Raw genomic sequence first — 22,727 nt, 5'->3', positions numbered from 1 at the left:
GTTTCAGCAGCATTTGTGGTAATAGCAGTAGCAGTAAAGGATGATGAGATCAAGTGGGTCAGACGTCATCATCATCATTATGGTCATAGGGAGGCGAGCTCAGCTGACACGTTCTTACTGCTCTTCTTATGCTCCCATGACACCATGCCGATGAAGATGACTTCACATCGATGCAGTGTGTCACCATGGACAGCGACGGTCGGATTGCCCTACTTATTTCAACTTTTCTTTTCATTGCTTTTGAGCTATTATAATTTTTACGATACAGGTGCGGTTACTCTGTTTTTTACTTCTTTTGTCGTCAGTAAACGAGTTAATGATAAACGAGTCAATGAGATTCGATCCAGTTTTGGCAAGAATTCCGTGTGTAATGTTTCTTTTCTACTGCGTTGTGGAGAGAGAAGGGGGGGCAAGGCGGACTTGAATCCGGCTCCCGCGTCGGCCGAGGCGCATTTTTTAGTATGAACATTCTTTACAGCTTACATTTAGTGACACTTTTTCTTTTAAACTATATTTTACTAAACTAAAAAAGAGAGAAGAAAAAAAGCATGGCCATCAACGAAGATCACAATTGGAAGTTTGCACAATGTTTCGGAGACAAGGGGGATTCGGACGATGTCACTGAAGGCACGTAATCAAAGCAAACGCGAAACCTTTTTTTTTCCATCCTTTGACCTTTTATGTGTTGATGTTGGACTTGTCGTTGTAATGCGCTTTTCTTGTCCTTGGAGAAAAACGTAGTGTGATTCTAATCTCTATTTCTATCTATTTGACAAAAACTATCTCTCTTTTATTCTATTGCAACTTGATTACTATAGCCGACATTATTTCAACAGTAGAGTTTGATCAGACCGGTGATTACCTCGCAACAGGTGACAAAGGGGGTCGTGTGGTGCTATTCGAGCGTAACGATACTGTAAGCATACACCTGCTCACTTTTTGGAGAAATAACAAAGAAAAAGGGGAGCCACAAGGATTGATAGATGCTTTGGGGTTTATAGAAAAAAGGCGTCGAGTATCGGTTTCATACGGAATTTCAGTCGCATGAAGCAGAGTTTGATTACCTAAAGAGCTTGGAAATCGAAGAAAAGATCAACAAGATCAAATGGTGCAAACGCCAAAATTCAGCCCATTTCTTATTATCCGCAAATGGTATCCTCTTCTTTCTGCTGAGGGTTTATCATCCATTACATTTCGCGCTATACTAAACACTTTTATTTCTATATAGACAAAACGATCAAATTGTGGAAAGTTTTTGAAAAATCATTAAAAGTGGTAGCCGAGAATAATCTGGGTGATGGTCCGATCGCACCGACTGCAGGACTCCGTGTACCCAAACTGGCGCATCATGACACGATTATTGCAGCTGTACCGAGACGCGTTTATGCTAATGGTAAAGTTGTAATGGAAATTGCTAGGTCTATTGACCCTATGAATTGGGTGGATGGGGAGAAATGGAAGGTATTATTTTAAAAGAGAGCGGCACTTATGCGGAACATTTGATCTTTATAGCACACACATACCACATCAATTCCATATCCATCAATTCGGATAGCGAGACATACATATCTGCAGACGATCTACGAGTCAACCTTTGGAACTTGGATATATCTGATCAAAGTTTCAGTAAGTTGATTACGCTGCTTTGGGGAAAGGGGAAGAAAAGCTGTTTTTTCTTTTGCTAATAGCACGCATTAGACATCGTTGATATCAAGCCAGCAAATATGGAAGAGCTGACTGAAGTCATTACGGCCGCCGAATTCCATCCACAACAATGTAATATGTTCATGTACAGCTCAAGCAAGGGTACCATCAAACTATGTGATATGCGAGAAGCGGCACTCTGCGACCAATATGCAAAAGGTAAATCTTTAAGCACAACAATGCAATAGGAAGAATGAACCCGAGAAGAGATAGAGCGTGCACATCAAGAGAGTAAGCTGACCTCTTTCTTGTGAATGGTGATGGATTGGGAAAAATATAGGCTTAGAAGCACCAGAGGACCCAGCGAATCGATCATTTTTCTCGGAGATCATCCAATCCGTATCGGATATCAAGTTCAGTCATGATGGACGATACATTTTATCGCGCGACTATCTCACATTAAAAATCTGGGATATCAACATGGACAGCCAACCTGTGCAGACAATCGACATCCACGACGAATTGCGCTCGAAATTATGCGATCTCTACGAAAACGACTGTATCTTTGACAAGTTTGAATGTGCGTTCAGCGGTGATGATAGCCACGTGATGACCGGGTCCTATAGCAACACATTCCACTTGTACGATCGGGAAGGCAAGTCCGACATTGCGCTTCAGGCAGATAAATCAGCGTTCAAGGCGAAACGACTTGGGTCAGCAAAGAACAAGATGGCTCTGTCGCGAGGACCTGGAAAGACAAACAGCATGATGTTGGGTGGTGAAGGTATTGATTTTAACCGAAAGATCCTTCATGCATCCTGGCATCCCCACGAAAATACCATTGCTGTTGCGGCGACCAACAACCTATTCATCTTTACGTAAGAACATTGGTTTTCCACATACAAGCCCAAATAGATACTAATGTCATTTTTCATTGCTAAATTGTAGGGATAAGCAACAGTAAATTATACGAGATATCTTTGGTGTGTATGAAATTTTATTGTTAGTTTACTTGGGGAAATTGTAGATAGTTACACCTTCAACGCCCTCCACAGGGAATCCAAAGATTTGTCCATAAAACCACTGTTGTTTTATATAAAAATAAATAAATGATTATTACGTGCACATCCTTTTCGTTAGTCCATGTTATCGACTACTTGGATCATACTGACTAGTACTACTTGCCTGTTCAAGTTCGACTGTACGCTTGATATTTTCAGCTTTTCGGAAACCGTGTGCTTCACCTTCATATTTAACATATGCCACCGGCACGCCGCGCTCTTTCAATGCGTCCACCATTACCTCGGACTGCGAAGGCGGTACCACCTTATCCTCTGCACCTTGGAAGAAAATGACAGGACAAGTGATCTTGTCTGCTGAAAACAGCGGTGACCGCTCTTTGTACACCTCTTCATCCTTTGGATATTCGCCAATCAGCTCGTCTACGTGAAAAAAAAACACTCGTAGGGTGAGCAACTATTATCAAGAGAGAAGAGACATGCAGAGTCATATCAGTTACCAGGATAGCGCGATTCAAATTTGTGGGTCTCTTTGGCAAGCAGTGTTATATCCGAGATACCGTAGAGACAGCAGCCGGCATTGAACACGTCACGGAAAGCGACTGCAGCAAGTGTGACAAATCCACCTGCTGATCCTCCTTTGATGGAAAGCTTCTTTCCATCAGCCAATCCTTGCTTGACTAGATAGATAGCAGCATGACAACAATCATCCACGTCCACAACGCCCCACATCTTCTTTAAACGATTGCGGTATTCACGACCATAACCTGTGCTGCCGCCATAGTTGACATCAACAATAGCAAAACCTCGGGTAGTCCAGTACTGGATGGCACGGTTGTAGCCACGGCTGGTTTGTGTTGTTGGGCCACCATGGGACAAGACACGGAGTGGAGGCTTGGCTCCTTCAGGACCAGCATAATCTGGATTCTGCGGTGGATAATAGTAAGCATAGGCCGTCTTGTCAAACGTGGTTGGGAACTCGATTTCTTGACCCACGGACACGTATGCTTTGTCAAGTGGTGGTGCAGTTGATGGGCGGAGGCTTCGGATTTCTTTCTTTTCAACTGAGTACGCAATCAATTCACAAGGCGAATGGGTCGTTGTGGCATTCGCTACGATGACTTCTTGGCCAAGTTCTTCGTCAAAATAGGAATGGATGAATTCAAAAGAAATGTAGTCAGAAAGCGGCTCGATATTCGTCAATGTTTTGGCCTCGGTATCCAGGATTGCAAGCTTGTCCTTGTTGCCGCACACCAGTTTGGTAGGGTCTGAAGCGAATGGCGAGTACCAGGATTGGTTGAACTGCCACTGGGCTCCGGCGAATTCTTGTTCCAGGGGCGCAGGAAGTAAAAGATCAAGATTGTTGCCCTCGTTGGCGATGCGATAAAGGTTCCAGAAACCCGAGCGATCTGAAGCCACATAGAGATTACCGTCAGCACCGAATTCCGGTTGCTATTTCGATACAAAGGATACATCAAATTAATGTGGTCTTTCATGAAAACACAAGTGTGTGCAAGGGAGGATGCATAGATTACCACAAAGCTTTCATAAGCAGTAGGAACTTGTTTTGAATCTGTCAGTGATGTTCCATCGGGGCTTATGTCTGCAACATTAAGTTGCGTGAAATCCCAGGGCATGTTGCTGTGGTCCCACGAGAGATATGCAATCGCGCGATCCGAAAGACGAGGTGTCGAATAAAAGTCATGACCTTCTGCCAAGACATGCACAGAGCCGTCTGCTATGCGTACTGAGACCAAGCGATTCACCACGTCCTTGGGTTCTTCTTGTTCCTTGTGCATTTCCTCGACGCACACCACATACGTGTTGTCGTCGCTGATCTTAATGTCGCCGTATCGCAAAAGCGCCTTGCTGTCACCTGTAATCGGTTCGATCGCGCCATTGTTACTGTCAATGCTGTACAGACGCTTGTCCTTGTCATTGGAGAAAACGACAAGTCCGTTGTGCACGCTAAAACTGCCACCACCGTATTCGTGCACGCGCGATTGGCAACTGTAGCCGAGGGGCAAGAGTGGTTTTGGCACGCTGTTGGCACCACTGGCGAGGCTGCGCGAGAAAATTTGACCTCGGCCTTGTTCGGAAGGTACTACTTCACACCAGTATACGGTTTGCTGGTCGATGCATACGTCTGTGGCGGACAGTCCAGCTGCCAAGGAATCGGCGCTTACAGGGGATGGCCAAGCACCGAATGGTTTAATGTTGACCATGGTTGGAGTTGAGTATATATGCGTTGGGGAGAGAGGATACGTGGCCTCGAAAAGTTTCGCACGTTGTTTGAGCCCGCGCCGATGTAGTACAGAACAACAAGCATTGTTACATCGGAACGCCATGCAGTGCAATTGACGGATGAGGGTTGCGCGCTCTAGGCTTCGATGCTCTCGAATCCCTTCAACTCCTTATTTTTTTTTTCTTTCTAAATCTTGTACTCTGTCACTTTCTCTTCTTCTCTTTCTCTTTTATTCTAGTAAGCATATATGAACTCAATAGGATGGACGACCAGGTCCATTTTGATCACGATCCATACCGATCGCGCAAAAGTGAGCAGCGCACCATGATGGCTGTCGAACAGCAGCATGACTCGCAACGAGCCAATTCGTACCTGCCATATTCCAACCATCCTCCAGACATAACTCAAGCTAAAACAATGCTCTATCTGAACGAGGAGCAAGACGCCCTTTCATCATTAGCAACAGCAGGAGGGGGAGGACGTCCACCACCCAACAATTTTCTTCATAGCAACCGTCTCGACTTACTACAACACGATGGTGGTCCAAGCCGCTCCATGCTGTCGGCTACCACCATGTCCTTGTTATTCAAGGCAGCACCCGTGCGCAAAGAAAACACGACCCTCTCACTCGAAATTGCGCGCAAGAAAAGAAAGCTATCACCTCAGCAACGTCGTCGCTGCTGGTGCCACATTCTGTTTTCGGTCATCACATTAATCTTGTTGACAGGTGGACTCATCGCGTTCTTCTGCTGGCCACGCACGCCGCATATTTTGATGGACGACAATGCACAAACGATGCATACGCCTGCGGACTGGGGTCAGGATAACCAGGCGTTTCTACGAGCAACATGGCTTGTGAACGTGACATTTGATAACTCGCAAAACTGGATCCCTACGCATATCAATTACATGGAGCTGTATCTTGTCGATGCCTTGCATCAGGACAAGCAGTTTGGCATGGCAGAAAACACATTGACCTTGGCGCCTCGTAAGAGCACGCTGCTTCAGTTGGTATTCCATATCAGTTATGATGCTGCATCCGTGAATGACCCGACCTTCCAGAATCTCTACAATGCATGCGGCCCAAAAAAGCTGGGCACTCCTCCCGATCTGGCGGTTGCAATACAGGTAATAGAAAGAATCTTTACCACACAATATTGCCTCTTTTTTCTTGTTCACCCCTTAAAGAAGCTAGACACTTTGTATCGTTTTCTATAATTTTTTGAAAGTACCAGAAAAGAAGGCACAACCGCCATTCACCACCCCTTTTTTTCCCTGAAATTGTCGTGCAGACAACCTAATATTGTCTCTTGCCATATCTGCTATTGTAATGTACACTATGTAGGGTCAATTACATATTCGGGGGCTCGCATGGTCACAACACGTTACCACAACACCATCCACCGGAAAGTTCTTATGTCCCACCGTATAGAACAAGCAACATGGCGAGCATTTATCATGTACGACGAACTTCCATGCACAATGCGCCCGCAGGATTTTCTTGTTTTCATAACGTCACAAAATATCTATAGCTCCCACTACTACCACTACTACTATCATACTAATTAAACTCTTTCTTACTCTTCACTGCATCACCATCATCAAATCACTACCCTCATTAATTGTTATATAGCTTCGTTCAATACATTACCAGCAAGACTACTTGTCAAATATGATACCGCTCCTTTCTTTTTCTAAATATCATTTCAACACGAAGCCAGAAGCTAACTAGAAGACGGAGGAACAAAAGAAATTTAATCAATAGTGGAATTCATGGAGGAGCAAGCAAAAGAAAAAGAAAGACCCACACAAGGGTATGAGCAATAGGAGATATTATATAATGGTATACTTCTGATTTTACAGTCGTTAAATACTTGGTTTCGTGAGCTCTATGGTCTACTTGTCGAATCTGTTGTTTAGCAGTAACTGCTGCCACTGGCTGTATTCTCTTGTTGCATATATAGTAAGATGATACAGCGCTTCCAGCAAGCAATGTCGCAACCAATTAAAGTCAGTGTCGCTAGTAAATTATAATTGTGTGGGCATGGAAAGTCGTTGATGAGAATGCTAGCCTTGAATTTATGGATAACACTGCTGGAGAGAAAGAATCCAAAGTTGAGACGATTGCAACTCGCAGTATATATTTGAACGATGCACCTACCGGTGATACGTCTTTGAGTTGTCCATCCAGTTTTATAGAACAACTGTCCGATTAAAGACTAAATCACTTGATTTGAAGCTTAAAAAAGAATGAGTACATCAGCAGCAGCGAAGCAGTTGGGCATTGATCTTCGGACTGCTTAGAGATGGGTCAAGCAAGTGCCCTAACAGCGTTGCTGTGAGTTGTGATTCGTAAGTGTACTTTGACTGAAGAGCATAAGACGACTGTTGTCAACTTCATTGATGCTAAAAAAAGTTTCATGAGTATCGAGGATATATATCTGGGTATCATCCTACTTATTCTCCTGGACCAAACCAAATATAACAATTCTGGGCTGTTGTAAAGAGTGCGGTTAAGTGCCATAAATTTTTGCAGGAAGAATATCAAAAAGAATTAGAGGTGGTCTGTAAAAGTGTGGGACTCGCTTTATGATATCATGAATGCTGCAATAAATGTCGAAACAAAGTGTTCATATACAAATGGCTCCATTTCTCTCCGAAAGTCTATTACGCTTGTTGATTTTGTCTAGGTTGCCAATTTATGGAGCAGACTTCTTTGTGATCAGTGGAAGCATACAGTAGCCAAATTACGGAACAGGTAAATTATAAGATTGCACTCGTCTTCAGTTTTTATTCTTCTAGTTGACATTCTATATATCAATCTAATGTTGGTTGCGTCACACATTCTCGGACGTGTTTCATGACATAATCATTGCTTATCTCTTTGATCTATGAATTCTTTTTGTTTAGCATCAATGAAGTTGACAACAATCACCTCATGCTCTTTACGGCCAAAATACACTTACGAATCACTTAATCACAGCTCACGAAAATGCTGCTAGGGAACGTATTATGTTGCTTGACCCATCTCTAAGCAGTCCGAAGATCAATGCCCAGCTGCTTCGCTGCTGCTGATGTACTCATTCTTTTTCAAGCTTCAAATCGAGTGATTTAGCCTTTAATCGGACAGTGCACCGCACATGGTCTCGCTTAGTATCTACGTCCCTCATACGAACATCTTCCGATTTTGATTGCTTTATCAACATTGGATGGACAACTCAAAGACGTATCACCGGCAGATCGCTCAAATACTCACTGCGAGTTGCAAGCGTCTCAACTTTAAATTCTTTCTCTCCCACAGTGCACTTCATAAGTTCGGAGCTACCGTTCTCATCAACAACTTTCCGTTGCCCATTCAATTATAATTCACCAGCGACATTGATTTCGAATGATTGCGACATTGCTTGCTGGAAGCGCTGTACCTTCAACGCTATGGAGGTCGAAGTAACAGAGCTGGTTGAATTCAGTCACCGAAGCGCAACTGAGCCAAAATCCTCATGTGCTTAATTATTTCGCTCTCGCTCTCTTTCCTTTTACTTTTTTGACAGCCATGCTAGATGTACTAATGAACGTGGTTCCCAAACTGAAATCTGTTCTCATTGCGTTGGCAATTGTCTTTCTTGGAACAAAGAATGGTCGGCTACTATGTAAGAATTTGAGCCCCCCCCCCTTTCGTCGAAGAGAGAGAGGGAAAGGGTGAATATTTACTATTATACATGTATGCCGCTCTACTGATATCTCCTCTTACTACTAGTTAGCACAATAATGGCCCAGTTTATCCGAAGGATCATATTTTACATACCGATTCCTGTGCGATATAAATTTATCGCATCAGGGCTACAGCTACCGCTCTCCATTCAGCGGAAAGCGATGCGGTTGCTATTAGCACCTACCAGCGCAGACAAACGTCATATTTTACGTGTTAAGCGAGAGACTTGGAGCGCCGACTGGATCATCCCTAACATAAAGAAGCATAAAGATGCTCATGCTCGGGCAGAGGAAATTGCACAGCAGGCGGATATCATCATTCTATATTTCCACGGTATTGTTCTTTTATAGTTCTGTTTTTATGATCACGATAATTTTGTCAAGAGCTAATTGTGACTAAATGATTATCCAGGTGGTGGATTCCATTTAGGTAAGAAGAATGTAAATATGATATACATATACAAATTCATTGTTTTATCATTAAATAACAATTTATGCACCAGGTTTCTCCACTGAATACATGCCAAGTTTCCTGTACGTGCTTGAATGTTTGAAAGCGAAGCATCAAATGAAGGGGTGCATTTTGAGTGTAGATTATTCGCTTTCTCCGGAAGAGACTTACCCCACTGCTCAAGACAATTGTGTCAATGCTTATCGATATCTTGTGCATGACCTGGGTCTGAGTCCATCTCGGATTATAGTTGGTATGTGCTCTGGTATTAGTGAAGTAATGATCTATGCTATATGGAACCACGCGTGTTTGCTTTCAACTGTTTTCGGTTCCTCCTGTCATTTCCGCTTCTCATAAGACCTACTTTTATAACACGTGAAATCATATTCTTAGCTGGAGACAGTTCGGGTGGGAATCTCGCGGCTACGGTCCTACTGAGAATCCGTGATCAGCGGTCTGACCCTGTATTGGCAACTATACCACCTATCCCATTGCCAGCAGGATGTGCATTAATTTCACCGTGGGTTACGATGGATTTGCCACAAAGGACCGAGAAATATTACTGCGACTATGTGCGGATCTCACAAATAGACTATTATCGGCAAAACTACGTTCCTCGTTATGATTCCATGGAAGCGAGCTATCGCGAGGCATTCATTCGGCAGCCGTTTATATCGCCGTTGCATGGCGACTTTGATGATTTCTGTCCGACCTTTGTTTCGTATGGTGGCGGTGAGCTGTTTGAGCCTCAGATCGCAGCTTTCATCGACAAGTTGGAGAAGCAACATCATGTGTCTGTCACAGTCGTGTCGCGCCCAAAGACTGGTCATATTCATATTGTCGAGCCGCATGTTTGTCGTAGCAAAGAGATATGGCGACAGGATCTAACAAAGTTTGTCGATTGGTGTGCAAGCACCGGTGGACATTGACGTTTTTAATAGTTATAGCTACTCAGTTTTCTTATATCGACTACTATATCATAGTTGTGTATACACATTCAATAGCAGACCTACTTTTTCTTTTCCTTTATCCATTCAACACCATATCCCTCATCCTCTTCACACTCGTTTCTAAATGAACCGGCACTCCAAAACATTCGCAATACGCAAGCAAAAATAAAGGTGATGATTATTGGCTCATGTACACGAGAAAAAAGGAGGTAAGTAATTCCAGGTGGAAAAAACGGGCTTCGGGGGTTTTTTAGCTATATCTTTGTCCGATAGCTTTCAATGTCGCTGCACTTTCCAAAAACTGCTTTTGCTCGTTTGGCGCCAAGGGTATCGGCATGATTTGTTCAATTCCGGCAGCACCTAGTTTTGCAGGCACTGAAATAACTGTGTCCACTTCATCCACATAGACAGAGAGTGGCCGAACATCCAACGAATTCCGCAATATCGATTCGCATAGGGAAGCGCCACATGCACCGATGCCATAGTAAGTTGAACCCTTGTGCTGGATGATGTCCATTGCCTTGTTTGAAATGGTCAACCGAACCTTTTCCTTGTCGACATTTTTAATCTCTGGGAACGAGAGTAAAGGTCGCCCAGCTATAGAAGCTGCGTCCCATGCAATGAATTGGCTATCACCATGCTCTCCCAACACATAGGCGTGGACGCATGTTGCAGAGACCTGTTATATCATGCGTTAAATGGTGAATCGCTTGTGATAATTATATCAGCACCCTCAAAACCATCTCTCTATATATCTTCACTTGTGTATGCTTACATTGAGCAAATCAGACAGATATACCGTCAACCGAGACGTGTCCAAAAAAGTGCCTGAGCCAAACACTTGTTTGCGCGGCAAACCTGATAAATTTTGAGCAATTGAAGTCAACACGTCCACAGGGTTCGACACCAACATCATGATAGCATCTCGTCGGATTGGCTGCATGCCACCAATCACTTCTTTCAAAACGTCGTAATTTCGGTCAACGAGCTACGGGTTCAATAATGCGATGTTAGTGGCATAAAAATAAATCCCTAAAATTGGACGAACCCGGGATTAGACTGGGAACACAATACCTGTTGTCGGGACTCCCCGGGTCCTTGCTTGGCACCGGCAGTAATCACGATCACTTCGGCTTGGCCTGCTTCTTTGAGTGTTCCGTCACGAATTTTGGTGCTGTTGACGATATTTGCGTCGTTTAAATCCATGCTTTGACCCCGTGCAAAATCCCTTGCACTATCGACGAGTAAAAGTTCAGATGCTACATTTTTCATCATGGTGCACAAGGCAATGGTTGATCCAACGGCACCAGTGCCAACAATCGCTACTTGTTTGGATGAAGTACAGCGCATCGTATTGGTTGTGTAATGACGAGGATTTTGTGCTGGTGAGGGTGATGATGGTGTAATAATGGCAGTGAGGCGCGGTGCTAATAACGACGGTATCCTGCTGCTACTGCTATTATGAAGCGTCGTCAAAGGACGTGTGCACCTTGGTAAGGCCGTTCTCAGTAATGACGAGAGCATAATATGTAATATAGTTGTTTAGAGGTGGATAAGAATACACGAGCAAGTAATAAAAGAAAAAGAAACGACGCGATGAGACAAAAGAAAAGAGCTCAAGTTTATGCAAGGGTCTTTGATTTACGTAATTACCGCTACTACAGTGGTTGTGTAACTGTCTGAGCGGGCCCTAATCCGGTACTTTCAGACCTAAATGCGCGAGTAAGGTGGTTATCGCAACTTGTGTATGGTGCCATAATAAATAGTATCCATGCTCTTTGCTGCGATTACTGTCATGATCCACATAGAAACGCACACATGGCAAAATCCAAAGGTGGAGCGTAAACGAATATGGGAGCTAACATATAAGGATTAGTTCACTTTACCTGGGCACCTCATATTATAGATAAGAGCTGTAGTAGTAGTAGCCATCGGATCACTTTTTTTCTTTGCTAACACCTCAACGGATGCAGATACTCAATGTAAGTGGATCGCAATAATTATTAATGATAAGTACATTCTTGTGCTCTTGTCGCAATGTTTCTCTACCCGTTCAACCGGTCAAACATGCTGCGCTGCTTCTAGTCATCATCTGCTATTGTGGTATTTACATAACGGGAGAAGCTGCACCACCAGTAAAGTTTCTTTATACTACATTCGCAATCGAACCAGATTTGCGTCGCGAGACGACATCGCATTTTTTTTGCGGCAAAAGAAATTAACTAATGTCGCCTTTTCTCCAATAAGTTAGAATATCCATATTACAGATTAGCAGCAGCGGGCACTGGAATCCAGCCGCCACTTCATATTTTCGCTCTTTCTCACTCTTTCCCTTTCTACACTTGAGAAACTGTACCATGTACTCATCACACATCAACGCTTAATCTAATTTCGTAGAGTAAGTGTATATTGCTGTTCATAAAGGGTAATTAAAGGAAATACATTTGATTCACCTGAAGAACAGCTATACTATGAGTGGGACGCGTGAACTGACAAGCTGATTTGTATAAGACCCTGCTACTCGGAGAACACGACAGCTGTGCGCAAGTCGCAAGTGAAACGGTTTCTAATTTGTGCATGTATATAAGAAACGATCAAACAAGACTCTTATAGACGGCAAGCACAAAACTATTATCAAAGAAAGCGATGTGGAAAGCATGCAACGTAGATTATCTGCGGTGGAATGACTGGAATCCTTCTGGCAAAATAAACCAATTATAACAACCTTATGTACATATAATAATGCTAGGGTTTTTTCATCGCTACTAACCAACCGAACCAGAAAGCACAGTATTTATGATACTACAGATGCAAGGCCATAATCATCATCGACATAAGTTCTGTCTCTTATTATCTGGCTCGATTAACTTTTTGTTTCGCTGTGATCGTCACACCGCTTATTTTTAAAAGCATGCTTTGCTACTGTATGTAGATCTGGTGAAAGTCTTTGTTAACTCTCATTTTATGCCATAATAAGGAATTCATTCATGTGTTATTACAGCCTTCTCAATCCCCATCAAAGCGTTCTCTTGCTCTCTCTCTTTCCCTGATCTGATTTTACTGCTCTATCCATTATTTTTTCAATAAATCTTATATAATTTTTTATTCAGCCCATGTTCATTCACACGCTCTCATCCGCTCTTCCTCCATCAAGATCAGCCCCTATAAACGTACCTGATTAACCATTGATTGCCAGGTTACTTATATTTATACAGTAAGCTTGACTCAAAAACACTATTGTGTTACATAATCAAAATAAATTCTGATTCTTCTTTTCAATATACATAAGCTCTTTAAGCTTCTTGTTGTTGATATAAAACGTTTCAGCCAAATATAATAACTTATTTAACTGCAAATATTCCATATAATGTACCACTAATACTGTAGATTGAGAGCTGATATATAATCTCCTTTCAATCTCTTCACCAATTTCATAGCTATTGTGAGGTTTACTGTCTAGCTATTACTCATTTCTAAATAGGATGGATTGACCAGCGCCATATGTAAGGCATACGGTCGCTTCCTTGCGGTACGGAATTGTCGATGCTTGAATGGTAATGTTACAGAGAGGGGTAGTAAGACAATGAGAAACCAGTGAGAAAATGAATAAAAAAATTGCAGAGGAATGATTAAGGTAATCGCAGAACGAGCGGGAGAGAGCGAGATGATTTAAGCTAGAAGCAAGGAGAGAATTGAATTACGATAGTAGACGTATGATATGACGCTTTGAAAGCTTCTGCGATGTGTCTTGACATCAATCTTTCAAAACGATAACCAGGCAAAACTCATGATGACTGATATACGACTAGCGGCATAGCATTCAAGTCATATTGTGGATGATAGAGTGAAAGATTTACATCTGTATGACGCTATGAAAGCTTCTGCGATGTGTCTTGACATTACTCATACAAAACAATAACTAGGTAAGACTCATAATGGGTGATATACGACTACCGACATAACATTCAGGTCATATGGTGGGTGATAGAGTAAGTGCTATTGTGACAAACAGCAACAAGAACACAACAATGATGTAGTGTATTCACGGTCCCACGAGCCCGTTGAGGAGGCTGTGCTTAGCAGGTTACGGCTTCGGAATGTTTGCTTATTATTTTCAAGTCGGGATGCTTACACGTCTGAACCAAGGAAACAGGTGGGTATAACTGCTACTACTACAAATACAGCCCAAGAGAACATAGAGCGAATAAGAAGTCGTATTGAAAGCGTATGTACACTAAAGAAGGCAGTAGTGAAGAGACTGTGGAAGGAAAGCGTTTAATCAGCAGGAGAAAGGGCACTGTATGGGTTTGCTGCTGTTTGGAGAATGATGATCGTGTGTATGGAGAGAATACAGACCCAAAACGAGAGAGGACCTTTTTCATGAATCAAAGCTGTGAAATGCACTTCAGTGTCTCTGTCACATTATAAAAATCAATCAAAGCTGTGCGTCTTCCCTCGATCTTCTCATCTCTCTTTCCTTCATCTTCCACTTTCAACCCTTGTTTTACTCTACTGCTAACTGTTGATCGCAATACCCAAACAGTGCTTTTCAGAAAAAGAGCAACACATTACGCACACTTGTAACCATATATCTCTTTGTATACAACTTCTTGTAAAAAAAAATTACCAGTACAAACAATGTGAAAATATCTCCTGGGCAAGGCTTTCGTGACCACCGGCAGCAAGGCTCAGAACCAACAGCAAGCGACTAGTGATAGTGATACGACAACCATGGCGACAGCGGTCGAAGCACGACCTTGTCCGCCTAGTAGTCTGATGGGGCTGCTCGGCATCTTTGGCACCATGAAGCGACAAATTTTCGGTCCCTGCTATGACCCGTACCAGTAGGACGAGGTAGCACAGGAAGAACAAGAACAAAGAGGAGGTGCAACCAACCAACAAGAACAAGAAGAAGCGCGTGACGAGCGACCAACCAAAGGATGTTGGTCTCTTAGCTCAATGTTCGTGAACACTATCTCCATCTACACCATGGCCTATGAGCTCTTTTGGAACACAACATCAGCACAACTGCCGGCAGCGGTAACAAGTTTTAACGAATAACAGCAACAGCACCACCATTCGCGACGTCGTCCACTCTTCCGTGTCCGGGTTATCGACTTTACACATTTCAAGACATCATACGCTTACAGAATGCGAAAAGGCCGAACGCTTCATTCGCGGTATTTTTTTGCAAAGCCAACAACAGCAACGAGAGCACTATGACATTTTAAGAGATCCCTCAGCATGGGTTTGCTTCCAGGTGTAGCCGAAAACTACCGACTTGCGGTCGAAGAAGAAGATAGCAGATGGGGCCTGGTGGACGAGAAGGATCTCGAAGTCAGCTTCTTGGTATGTATCCGTCTGTTTTATTCAATCTAATACATCTTCCAACAGCAAATCTTCTCTTTCTCTCTCTCTCACAAACCGTGCTGTTTTGCGGCTTTCATTATTCATCAAAGGCACCCATGCCATCTCCAGAAGCCAAACGCACTCACATTATTTTCCGAGAAGTACCTACACCACCAGCTGTACCCGTAGGCGTAATCACTATTACCAGCATCCACGCACTTATCGCCATCTTTTTCATGACGCAGTAGTACTATCATAGCAGTACTAAAATAGGAAACCATAGCCTTCTTTTTAGATCCCCTTTTCTTTGCATATACTTTTAGGACTTTACTAATCAATTCTCCACACACACACACACACACACGTCCAATTAGAAACGCCAGAAGATCTATCAATCAATCAAAGAAACAAAAAACCGAAACTACTGTAGAATTATACTTATAGCTTTAATCTTTTCTTTGTATACAACACCAATCAGCAAGAGCAACATACATAAAATTCAGACTCTGTTATTTCATATCCGCCCCATTCTTCTTAAGCTTACAGTATATGATATTGTGTTGTAATGAGGAGAAAGCTGTGTGTGTGTATGTAATGAGTGCACTATGTGCCACTCGTAGTAGTATACGGATCGGCCTGCCGATCCGCCTTCTTGTCTCTGTTAGCTGAATGCCTGCCTAGTAAGCAGAAGGTCAACAGCTCGGTTCTGTTAGAAGACACTTGCAGTACATATCGAGTTTAGTTCGCGTCGTGTAGTAAATTACGATTTGGAATATTGTACAGTGTCTCTTGAGAAGCATAAACGTAATTTGAACGATTCACATGGCCAGACCACTATCTGGTCATTTCCCGGTAGTAGTCGAGACACAAGTAAGACAAAAAGCTACACAGCATTCAGGTGAATACGTACCAGCATTGGTAACTCCTAAGTTAGTGTAAGAACAAAGTGCGGGAAGATAATGAGGGCTAATGAACAAAATAACACAGGAAGGAGCAGTCATAAGAACAGCGGGTAAAGAAGCGCTAGTCGGTTGTAGATGATGGTGCTGATGTTCTGGATGAAAACAGTCGAAATGCTGAGGGACTCGGCGGAAGATGATGTGGGCGGTGCTCAGTGGTCAATAGTAGCTGTTCGTTTGCAGATTGTTGTCAGGGGTGAACAGCACCGGAAGCGGAAGTATCAGTGATATCCAATACTCCTTCAGATAACTAATATTCCCAACCGAAGATCTTGATCCAAAAGATCCATGAAGATAAGTATTGGCTCGGATTCGTTTTTTGAGCATCTCCTTGGCAACCGCACATGACATTTTCTTTTTTCGAAGCCGAATAGTGGTGATTGTTCTTGTTCTAGTTTGATGAAAACGTATTTGATAGCCACTGTTTCCGATATTGAGTCTTGATTCGGTGGAGTAGACAGCTTGTGCCCAGGATTTTGACGATGAATTTTTTCATGTAACTGGTATTGTCAGTATTATTAAGAATGCTTTAAATTTGAAAAGGAACAGGATGGATGGTAACGTAGCAATACGTTCAACTTTTTACTTGTAAAATAAATGGCTACATGACTACTTTTTGTAAAGGAAATTGCGTTCGATCGTGCGCCGACTACCGGAAATTCCACCTCAATCATACTTCTTGCAGCTCCCCAGACATCGAAAAATATTTGTGTATGACCATCATACCTCCTTTGCAGTGCATTACAGTCTCCATCTGTTTCCACGCCGTTACTTTTTTTTTTCAGAAAATTATATATCTATAGTAAAAGATCGATGAAGCAATCTCTCCTTTTTCAAACTGGTTAAAAATATAAAGTGCAATTACAAAAACGGGTGCGAGGCACTTTGAGGTCGTCAAAGGAATAAATGCACAAACCCATTAAACCAATTTTCTTTTCGTGTATATAACGTGCAGCAATTGAATCTGTTGTGTATATTGCTTAGGCTACTGCTTAGAACGGAATACGTTTTCCTAACTCTTTCACTGGCTGAATGTTTGCGCATGATATATTCTGTAAAGGAAAAAAGAGAGTTGATTACTGTGTATGGACGGCACTAACAATTTACAGTTCCGAGTGAGTGATCATGTTTGTAGTACTCGGCCTAGCTAGTTTGATCAATTTGACAGGCAATGATCGACCACTGAACATACCACGATACCAATCTGGTTGCGAGAAAACTTGAAGAGCCAGCAAAAAATTACATAACAAAACCACTATGTGTTACTTCCACTAAGCCATTATATTTTCTTTTACCAGTCGATGACCTTTTTCGCATTCTCATTCAGATTTTCAACGATAATTTATCAACCTATAACGAAAACACTTCCAGTCATAAGGGAAGCAGCTACATTGATATGCTGCCATCATGATACTGTTTTCAGAGTAAAGACACACATGAAAGCAATGGATATTGTCGCTTATTCCCGGTGTTTATATATCTCTTTTGCGAGGCAACACTTTAAAAGTCAGATATACTGTACACTCTCTTGCACTGCTTTTAAAACGACGCAAGATGAAGTTGCTTGACAACTTTTTTTGTTTGCGGATACTCCTGACAGTTTTTTCCTCCTACGGGAACAGTAGAAGAAAATATTACTATACTTATTGACTATTACTACCGACTAGAGACAACAAAACATTACTTCTTATAATGAATACATACTTGGTGTTGGAGTGTTTAAAGACGCCGATTCTTGGCTTGACATGAGGCCACACTCCGACCCAATCTGAGAGCAATTTCCTCCCATGGCAGCTTCTTGTTACGGTACCGAACCAGCGCATCTGTTTCTTCTGCTGTCCAAGACTGATAGGGTCTTCTCAAACTTGGGGCGTTGGATGCTGGAGTGTTCGCAGCGTCGGTGATGGTATCATCTGTATACTTTTTCTTGGTTTTGGTAGTATCAGCGCTTGTGACAGATGGCGCTGAAGATGTAGGTGGCGGACGCGGCGCGGATGCTGATCGCTCTTGCTGTTTCCGCTGCTGTTGTTGTTCTGGCATTGCTTCTTTTTTGATAATACTCTGCCATTTGGAAGTGCATGAGCCAACAGAGCGGTCCATCTTGAGGGCGATTTCTTTCCACGGTAATCCCTGTTGGCGATAGTGGGCCAGTGTTTGCTCTTCTTCCTTGGACCAAGACTTTCGGGTCTGGTAGCTCGTTTCGATGTTTTTACTGTCGTCGCGGCCGTCATTATCGGACCCAGCGTCCACGTTGTTGTTGCTGCGTGCTGCTGCTGCTATTTTTTCTGTTGACAACAATTCGGGGCTCTCGTCTTCATCTTGTTGTGATTGTAGACGTTGTTTCTCTTTCAGTCGGTAGTACTTGCTCTTGACGGAAGCGACGGTGCGATTCATCTCCATAGCCACGGAGTTGAATGTCATTTTTTGCGTCTCACGGTATTTTGTTAAATCGTGTTCCTCCTGCTTTGTCCAAAACTTGACGGTGCGTATGGGTACTCGATAGGCAGGAAACGATGCTACTTCTGGCTGCTCTCTTTTACCAGCATCATCTTCTTCAGGCTCAGAAGACGAGCTCTTGCGCTATAGTGTTCACGATATGACATATTAGTTGAATTTGCCTGACAACATTTATACCGCAATCAATATAAATGATATCAATGATGGCTTGCCGTTTTCATTTGATGCTCTTCATAAACTCTTCGGCATTCTTGCGCCGAGTGTGGCTCACTGGTCAACTTGGCGATTTCATCCCAGGACAAACGTGGCTGCTTCTGTCTGGTTTCGATCACGATACGCTTGTCACTTTTGATCCATGACTTTGTTGTTAACATAATTTCTGGAAATTAGCGTGATAAGTGTAGCGCTGGAAAGACTCAAGAGTGATATGGCTAAAGAAGTTATGTTAGAGAAAGAATGGTGGTGTCACAAAAAGAAAGAGATGGACGGCTTAAATATGAAACTGATTTCTTATCCAAACAGGAGTGATGTCAGAGAGGATGGATTAGCCAATAGAATGACTAAAACGTGCTCCTATTCATGTTGAGCTGGTAGTACCACTTTAGCGAGTCCTCTAAGAAACGAGTTGTCAGCAAGTTATAAGAGCCATTTGGCGCCAGGCAGCGCGTACAACATAAATAAACCACGTTTTCTTTCGGAGACACCAATTCTAGCTCCATTGCAGTGTCTTCTCTTAATCTACACCTTCCACTACAAGAAACTTATGCTCTCCATAGTGACAGGTCTAAAACTAAGAGACGAGAGAAAAGTATCTAAGGGAATGTAGTTTGTACAAATCGTATAGAATCGGGTGTTATGTAGTAGAGAAAATAAACCTTGTCCTTCACCATCCTCGCAAATGTTTGATAACGAGAGCAATAAATTTAGAAGCAGAACGGTATGGTAAACACAGCGTTTTGCGTCCAAGTCTTAAAGACAGTTTGTATGAACATATTAAAATGGTGGTTGCCTCACTGTAAAGTATAAGCTTCGTATGTACCTGAGGCTTCTTGAAATATTAACTTTGTCATAGGACGAAACGCGCCGTTCCGGTTATTGTTGTCTGTTTTTAATTGTACACTGTCGCTTTTGCTTTGACATCCTTCTTGAGAATGTCAAAGCTCCACGATCTAAAATGGTTTCCCAACAATCCGCATGAGACTTATTTTTTTTTTGAAAAGTTGTCAATGATTTTTTGCCTGGTGGGATCACAGCTTGTGGAGAAGGAGGGAGGAGTTTCGCAAAGCGGCATTGTCAATGACGGATGCTTTGAATTTGCGGTGTTTGAACGTATTAATCCAAGGCAGAACAATCAATTCGCTTTCTTTGTATTCGCTGCAGGGCAACATGGGTAGTATGTCTCATTCTGGAGTACAATGTAGTAAGGCCCTTCTGCTACAGGCTTTATTACAGCGGTAATCCATCGGGAATGCATCAGGAGTTACTAACGTGAAATCTGGTAAATTACAAAAACCGGTGGCCACCTTGACGGAATGTTGCAGCGGCACCAATGAGTTAGTGTATATTTGTGCTGGTTCATCTTTGTGTGACATTGATGGTATATATATATCAACGACAGCAGACATCGAGGAGATCATCCTACGTCACCGTCAAGTTAAGCATCACCAAATCGAACTGGTATGGAATGTTCATGTAATAGCTGTCAGTGCTATATCGTCTAAGCAATGCTCCAAGTAACTCGCAGTGATTCACTTCTACTCTTATAATGTAGCACAGTAATGAATATATCCCAAACACAAGATGTGCGAACCCTTATCTAGTAACAATCTTTTAATAGAGTTGTACATTTACAAGTGAGCAAGTACTGAAAAAGCAACAAAGCTCATAGCGGTTATTTCTCTGGGGTGAGTTGTGAAAAAGTGAATAAGGGTTTATGTGGTGTGTAGTAGAAGTTTTGGCGAAGATATGTGTTGTTTGTTGTAGGGATACGAATGACATTATTTTGATATACGAAATTTGACGATAGGAAACGTAAAAAGACGGGGGGTTTGAGGGGAAAAATGCAAAGAGGAAAAAGAAAGGAAAAAGGAAATAAAACTATATGTACTCTCTAAAATTTAATAGTAGTGGCTCTCACCGGGTTCACGACCACGGATGCTCTTGGGCTCGGTACCTTCGGCGTAAATTTGGGTGAAGAACTCCTTCATCTCGGGCTCGGGCGAAGCCTCTGCCTCCTTCAAAGCCTGGTCAACAATCTTGCGAGCCTCCTTGTCGATAGCCTTCAAATCAGCCTCAGTGGCAACGCCGTTGTCAATCAACAAGTTCTTCATGCCGGTGATCGGGTCGGAAGTCGAGCGCATGTGCTGGATTTCTTCACGCGTACGGTAGGTGGTGCCGGGATCCGACATGGAGTGACCACCGTATCTGTAGGTTTCCAACTATTACAAAGTCAAAGCAGATGTAGGTTAGAGATACTTGCTACGCGACACGCTTCAACAAGTTCACACACATACACACACATTCTCTCTCTCTCTATCTCTCTCTCCCCACATTTAATACTTACTTCCATGACAAGAGGACCCTTGCCCGAGGTGGTCCACTGCTTGGCCCATTCAGCAGCACGGTAAACAGCCATTGCATCCATGCCGTTGACCTTGATACCAGGAATATAGTCACCACGCTTAAAGTATTCGGTCGAGGCAGACGAACGCTTGGCGGAAGTACCCATACCGTACTTGTTGTTCTCGCAAACAAAGACGCAGGGCAAGTCCCAGAGCTTGGCCATGTTGTAAGCTTCAAAGACCTGACCCTGGTTAGAGGCACCATCACCGTACAAGGCAAAAGTGACGGAGGGGATGTCGAGGTACTTTTGGGTGAAGGCGATACCGGCACCAAGAGGGACCTGAGCACCGACGATACCGTTACCACCATAGAAGGAGGGCGAGAACATGTGCATAGAGCCACCCTTGCCCTTGGAGATACCGTCAGCACGACCCATCAATTCAGCCAAAATGCTCTTGATCGAGCCACCACGGACATAGGTGAAACCGTGGCAACGGTACGCAGTGATAACGTGGTCCTGGAGCGTCAAGGCTGCTTCCATGCCAACGGACACGGCTTCCTATAATTGATTCGATTACGGATTAGGATCGGAGAAAATTTTTTTTTTCGTGGATTCGCCCGCGTTTACCCGCCGTTAGCCCAACTGCCTTATCCCTTGGGCTTTGCTAGCTCATATGAAATGTACCTGGCCATTGCACAAGTGACAGAAACCACGAATCTTCTTGGCCTTGTAAAGACCATCGGCTGCCATTTCCATACGACGCATGGTAGTCATCTTTGTGTACATGTCCATCAGCTTTTCCTTGCTGATTTCAATGTCGAGGCTGGGGGCGTCAGCCTTGAACATTTCAAACGAGGACTCGGGAAGGGTGAGTTTAAGCGTCTCCGAGTCGCTGGCGGCCGAAGCCATCATGGAGGGTGCGGTGGACGAGAAGGCACGCTATAGATATAAGATAGATTTGTAGATGACAACCGGCGGTTATTTATCACAGTGGGGGGGTTTTGCAGTTATACTGGATCGAATGCAAGGGTGGATCGTGTATTTACCACAGGCAAGAAAGGCTTTGGAGCGGCAGTAACGTTGGCCAGCAAACGAGAGGCAGCTGTGCGAAGCATTGTTTGTTGTTGTTGTTCTGTGTGGGTGTGTGTGTGTGGAGAGAGGAGAGAGAGAGAGAGAGAGGGTGGAAAGGAAATTGATGGGAAGAATAGGGGAAAATAAAATAGAACTCGGGACCGGGGCGACTTGGGTATTTCAGCCGCCGCAGGCGAGAAACGCCCCCAACGCCAGTCAATATTCTCGGAGGCTTTCGGGTCGCGGGAGAAGATACGTGCATTCTCACGCCTGCACAACTACCAGTATTTTCGGACGCGTCCGCTCTCTGC

At 43.3% G+C, this 22,727-nt stretch overlaps 8 protein-coding genes across 8 annotated transcripts; 4 read left to right on the top strand and 4 right to left on the bottom strand.

The window, feature by feature from the left end:
• The first annotated feature begins 474 nt into the window (after positions 1 to 474).
• On the top strand, positions 475 to 2,728 carry BDB00DRAFT_819430 (protein phosphatase PP2A regulatory subunit B). Its single transcript, XM_053123227.1, has 8 exons — positions 475 to 627; positions 819 to 916; positions 1,002 to 1,152; positions 1,229 to 1,393; positions 1,513 to 1,626; positions 1,699 to 1,863; positions 1,985 to 2,522; positions 2,593 to 2,728. The coding sequence occupies exons 1-8, from the start codon at positions 549 to 551 to the stop codon at positions 2,606 to 2,608; spliced, it is 1,326 nt and encodes a 441-aa protein (XP_052980520.1). The 5' UTR covers positions 475 to 548; the 3' UTR covers positions 2,609 to 2,728.
• BDB00DRAFT_882835 (Alpha/Beta hydrolase protein) lies at positions 2,653 to 4,888 on the bottom strand (the record flags this gene model as incomplete). Its single annotated transcript, XM_053128183.1, has 4 exons — positions 2,653 to 2,727; positions 2,830 to 3,086; positions 3,164 to 4,115; positions 4,199 to 4,888. 4 exons carry the CDS (start codon positions 4,886 to 4,888, stop codon positions 2,653 to 2,655), a joined length of 1,974 nt encoding a protein of 657 aa, XP_052980519.1.
• A 157-nt stretch (positions 4,889 to 5,045) lies between these two features.
• Positions 5,046 to 6,557, top strand: BDB00DRAFT_819425 (uncharacterized protein). Its single transcript, XM_053123226.1, has 2 exons — positions 5,046 to 6,036; positions 6,254 to 6,557. Exons 1-2 carry the CDS (start codon positions 5,170 to 5,172, stop codon positions 6,338 to 6,340), a joined length of 954 nt encoding a protein of 317 aa, XP_052980518.1. The 5' UTR covers positions 5,046 to 5,169; the 3' UTR covers positions 6,341 to 6,557.
• A 2,219-nt stretch (positions 6,558 to 8,776) lies between these two features.
• BDB00DRAFT_318327 (Alpha/beta hydrolase fold-3) lies at positions 8,777 to 10,277 on the top strand. Its single transcript, XM_053116914.1, has 3 exons — positions 8,777 to 9,046; positions 9,120 to 9,320; positions 9,461 to 10,277. Exons 2-3 carry the CDS (start codon positions 9,137 to 9,139, stop codon positions 9,994 to 9,996), a joined length of 720 nt encoding a protein of 239 aa, XP_052980517.1. The 5' UTR covers positions 8,777 to 9,046; positions 9,120 to 9,136; the 3' UTR covers positions 9,997 to 10,277.
• BDB00DRAFT_762115 (lactate dehydrogenase B) lies at positions 10,268 to 11,367 on the bottom strand (the record flags this gene model as incomplete). Its single annotated transcript, XM_053119318.1, has 3 exons — positions 10,268 to 10,696; positions 10,793 to 11,005; positions 11,092 to 11,367. 3 exons carry the CDS (start codon positions 11,365 to 11,367, stop codon positions 10,268 to 10,270), a joined length of 918 nt encoding a protein of 305 aa, XP_052980516.1.
• Positions 11,368 to 14,748: 3,381 nt separating this feature from the next.
• BDB00DRAFT_871576 (uncharacterized protein) lies at positions 14,749 to 15,614 on the top strand (the record flags this gene model as incomplete). Its single annotated transcript, XM_053126845.1, has 4 exons — positions 14,749 to 14,861; positions 15,082 to 15,197; positions 15,278 to 15,366; positions 15,477 to 15,614. The coding sequence occupies 4 exons, from the start codon at positions 14,749 to 14,751 to the stop codon at positions 15,612 to 15,614; spliced, it is 456 nt and encodes a 151-aa protein (XP_052980515.1).
• Positions 15,615 to 17,873: 2,259 nt separating this feature from the next.
• BDB00DRAFT_928364 (uncharacterized protein) lies at positions 17,874 to 19,242 on the bottom strand. The gene is made up of 3 exons (XM_053128921.1): positions 18,995 to 19,242; positions 18,031 to 18,905; positions 17,874 to 17,935 (listed from the first exon to the last, which is right to left on the bottom strand). The coding sequence occupies exons 1-2, from the start codon at positions 19,154 to 19,156 to the stop codon at positions 18,045 to 18,047; spliced, it is 1,023 nt and encodes a 340-aa protein (XP_052980514.1). The 5' UTR covers positions 19,157 to 19,242; the 3' UTR covers positions 17,874 to 17,935; positions 18,031 to 18,044.
• A 1,328-nt stretch (positions 19,243 to 20,570) lies between these two features.
• BDB00DRAFT_819414 (Dehydrogenase, E1 component) lies at positions 20,571 to 22,537 on the bottom strand. Its single transcript, XM_053123225.1, has 3 exons — positions 22,030 to 22,537; positions 21,346 to 21,903; positions 20,571 to 21,220 (listed from the first exon to the last, which is right to left on the bottom strand). Exons 1-3 carry the CDS (start codon positions 22,255 to 22,257, stop codon positions 20,900 to 20,902), a joined length of 1,107 nt encoding a protein of 368 aa, XP_052980513.1. The 5' UTR covers positions 22,258 to 22,537; the 3' UTR covers positions 20,571 to 20,899.
• Positions 22,538 to 22,727: the final 190 nt, after the last annotated feature.

Source organism: Zychaea mexicana (assembly GCF_025766255.1).
Source record: "Zychaea mexicana strain RSA 1403 chromosome Unknown BDB00scaffold_29, whole genome shotgun sequence".
NCBI classification, from domain to species: domain Eukaryota; kingdom Fungi; phylum Mucoromycota; class Mucoromycetes; order Mucorales; family Lichtheimiaceae; genus Zychaea; species Zychaea mexicana.
This window is presented reverse-complemented; position numbering and strand designations above follow the sequence as displayed.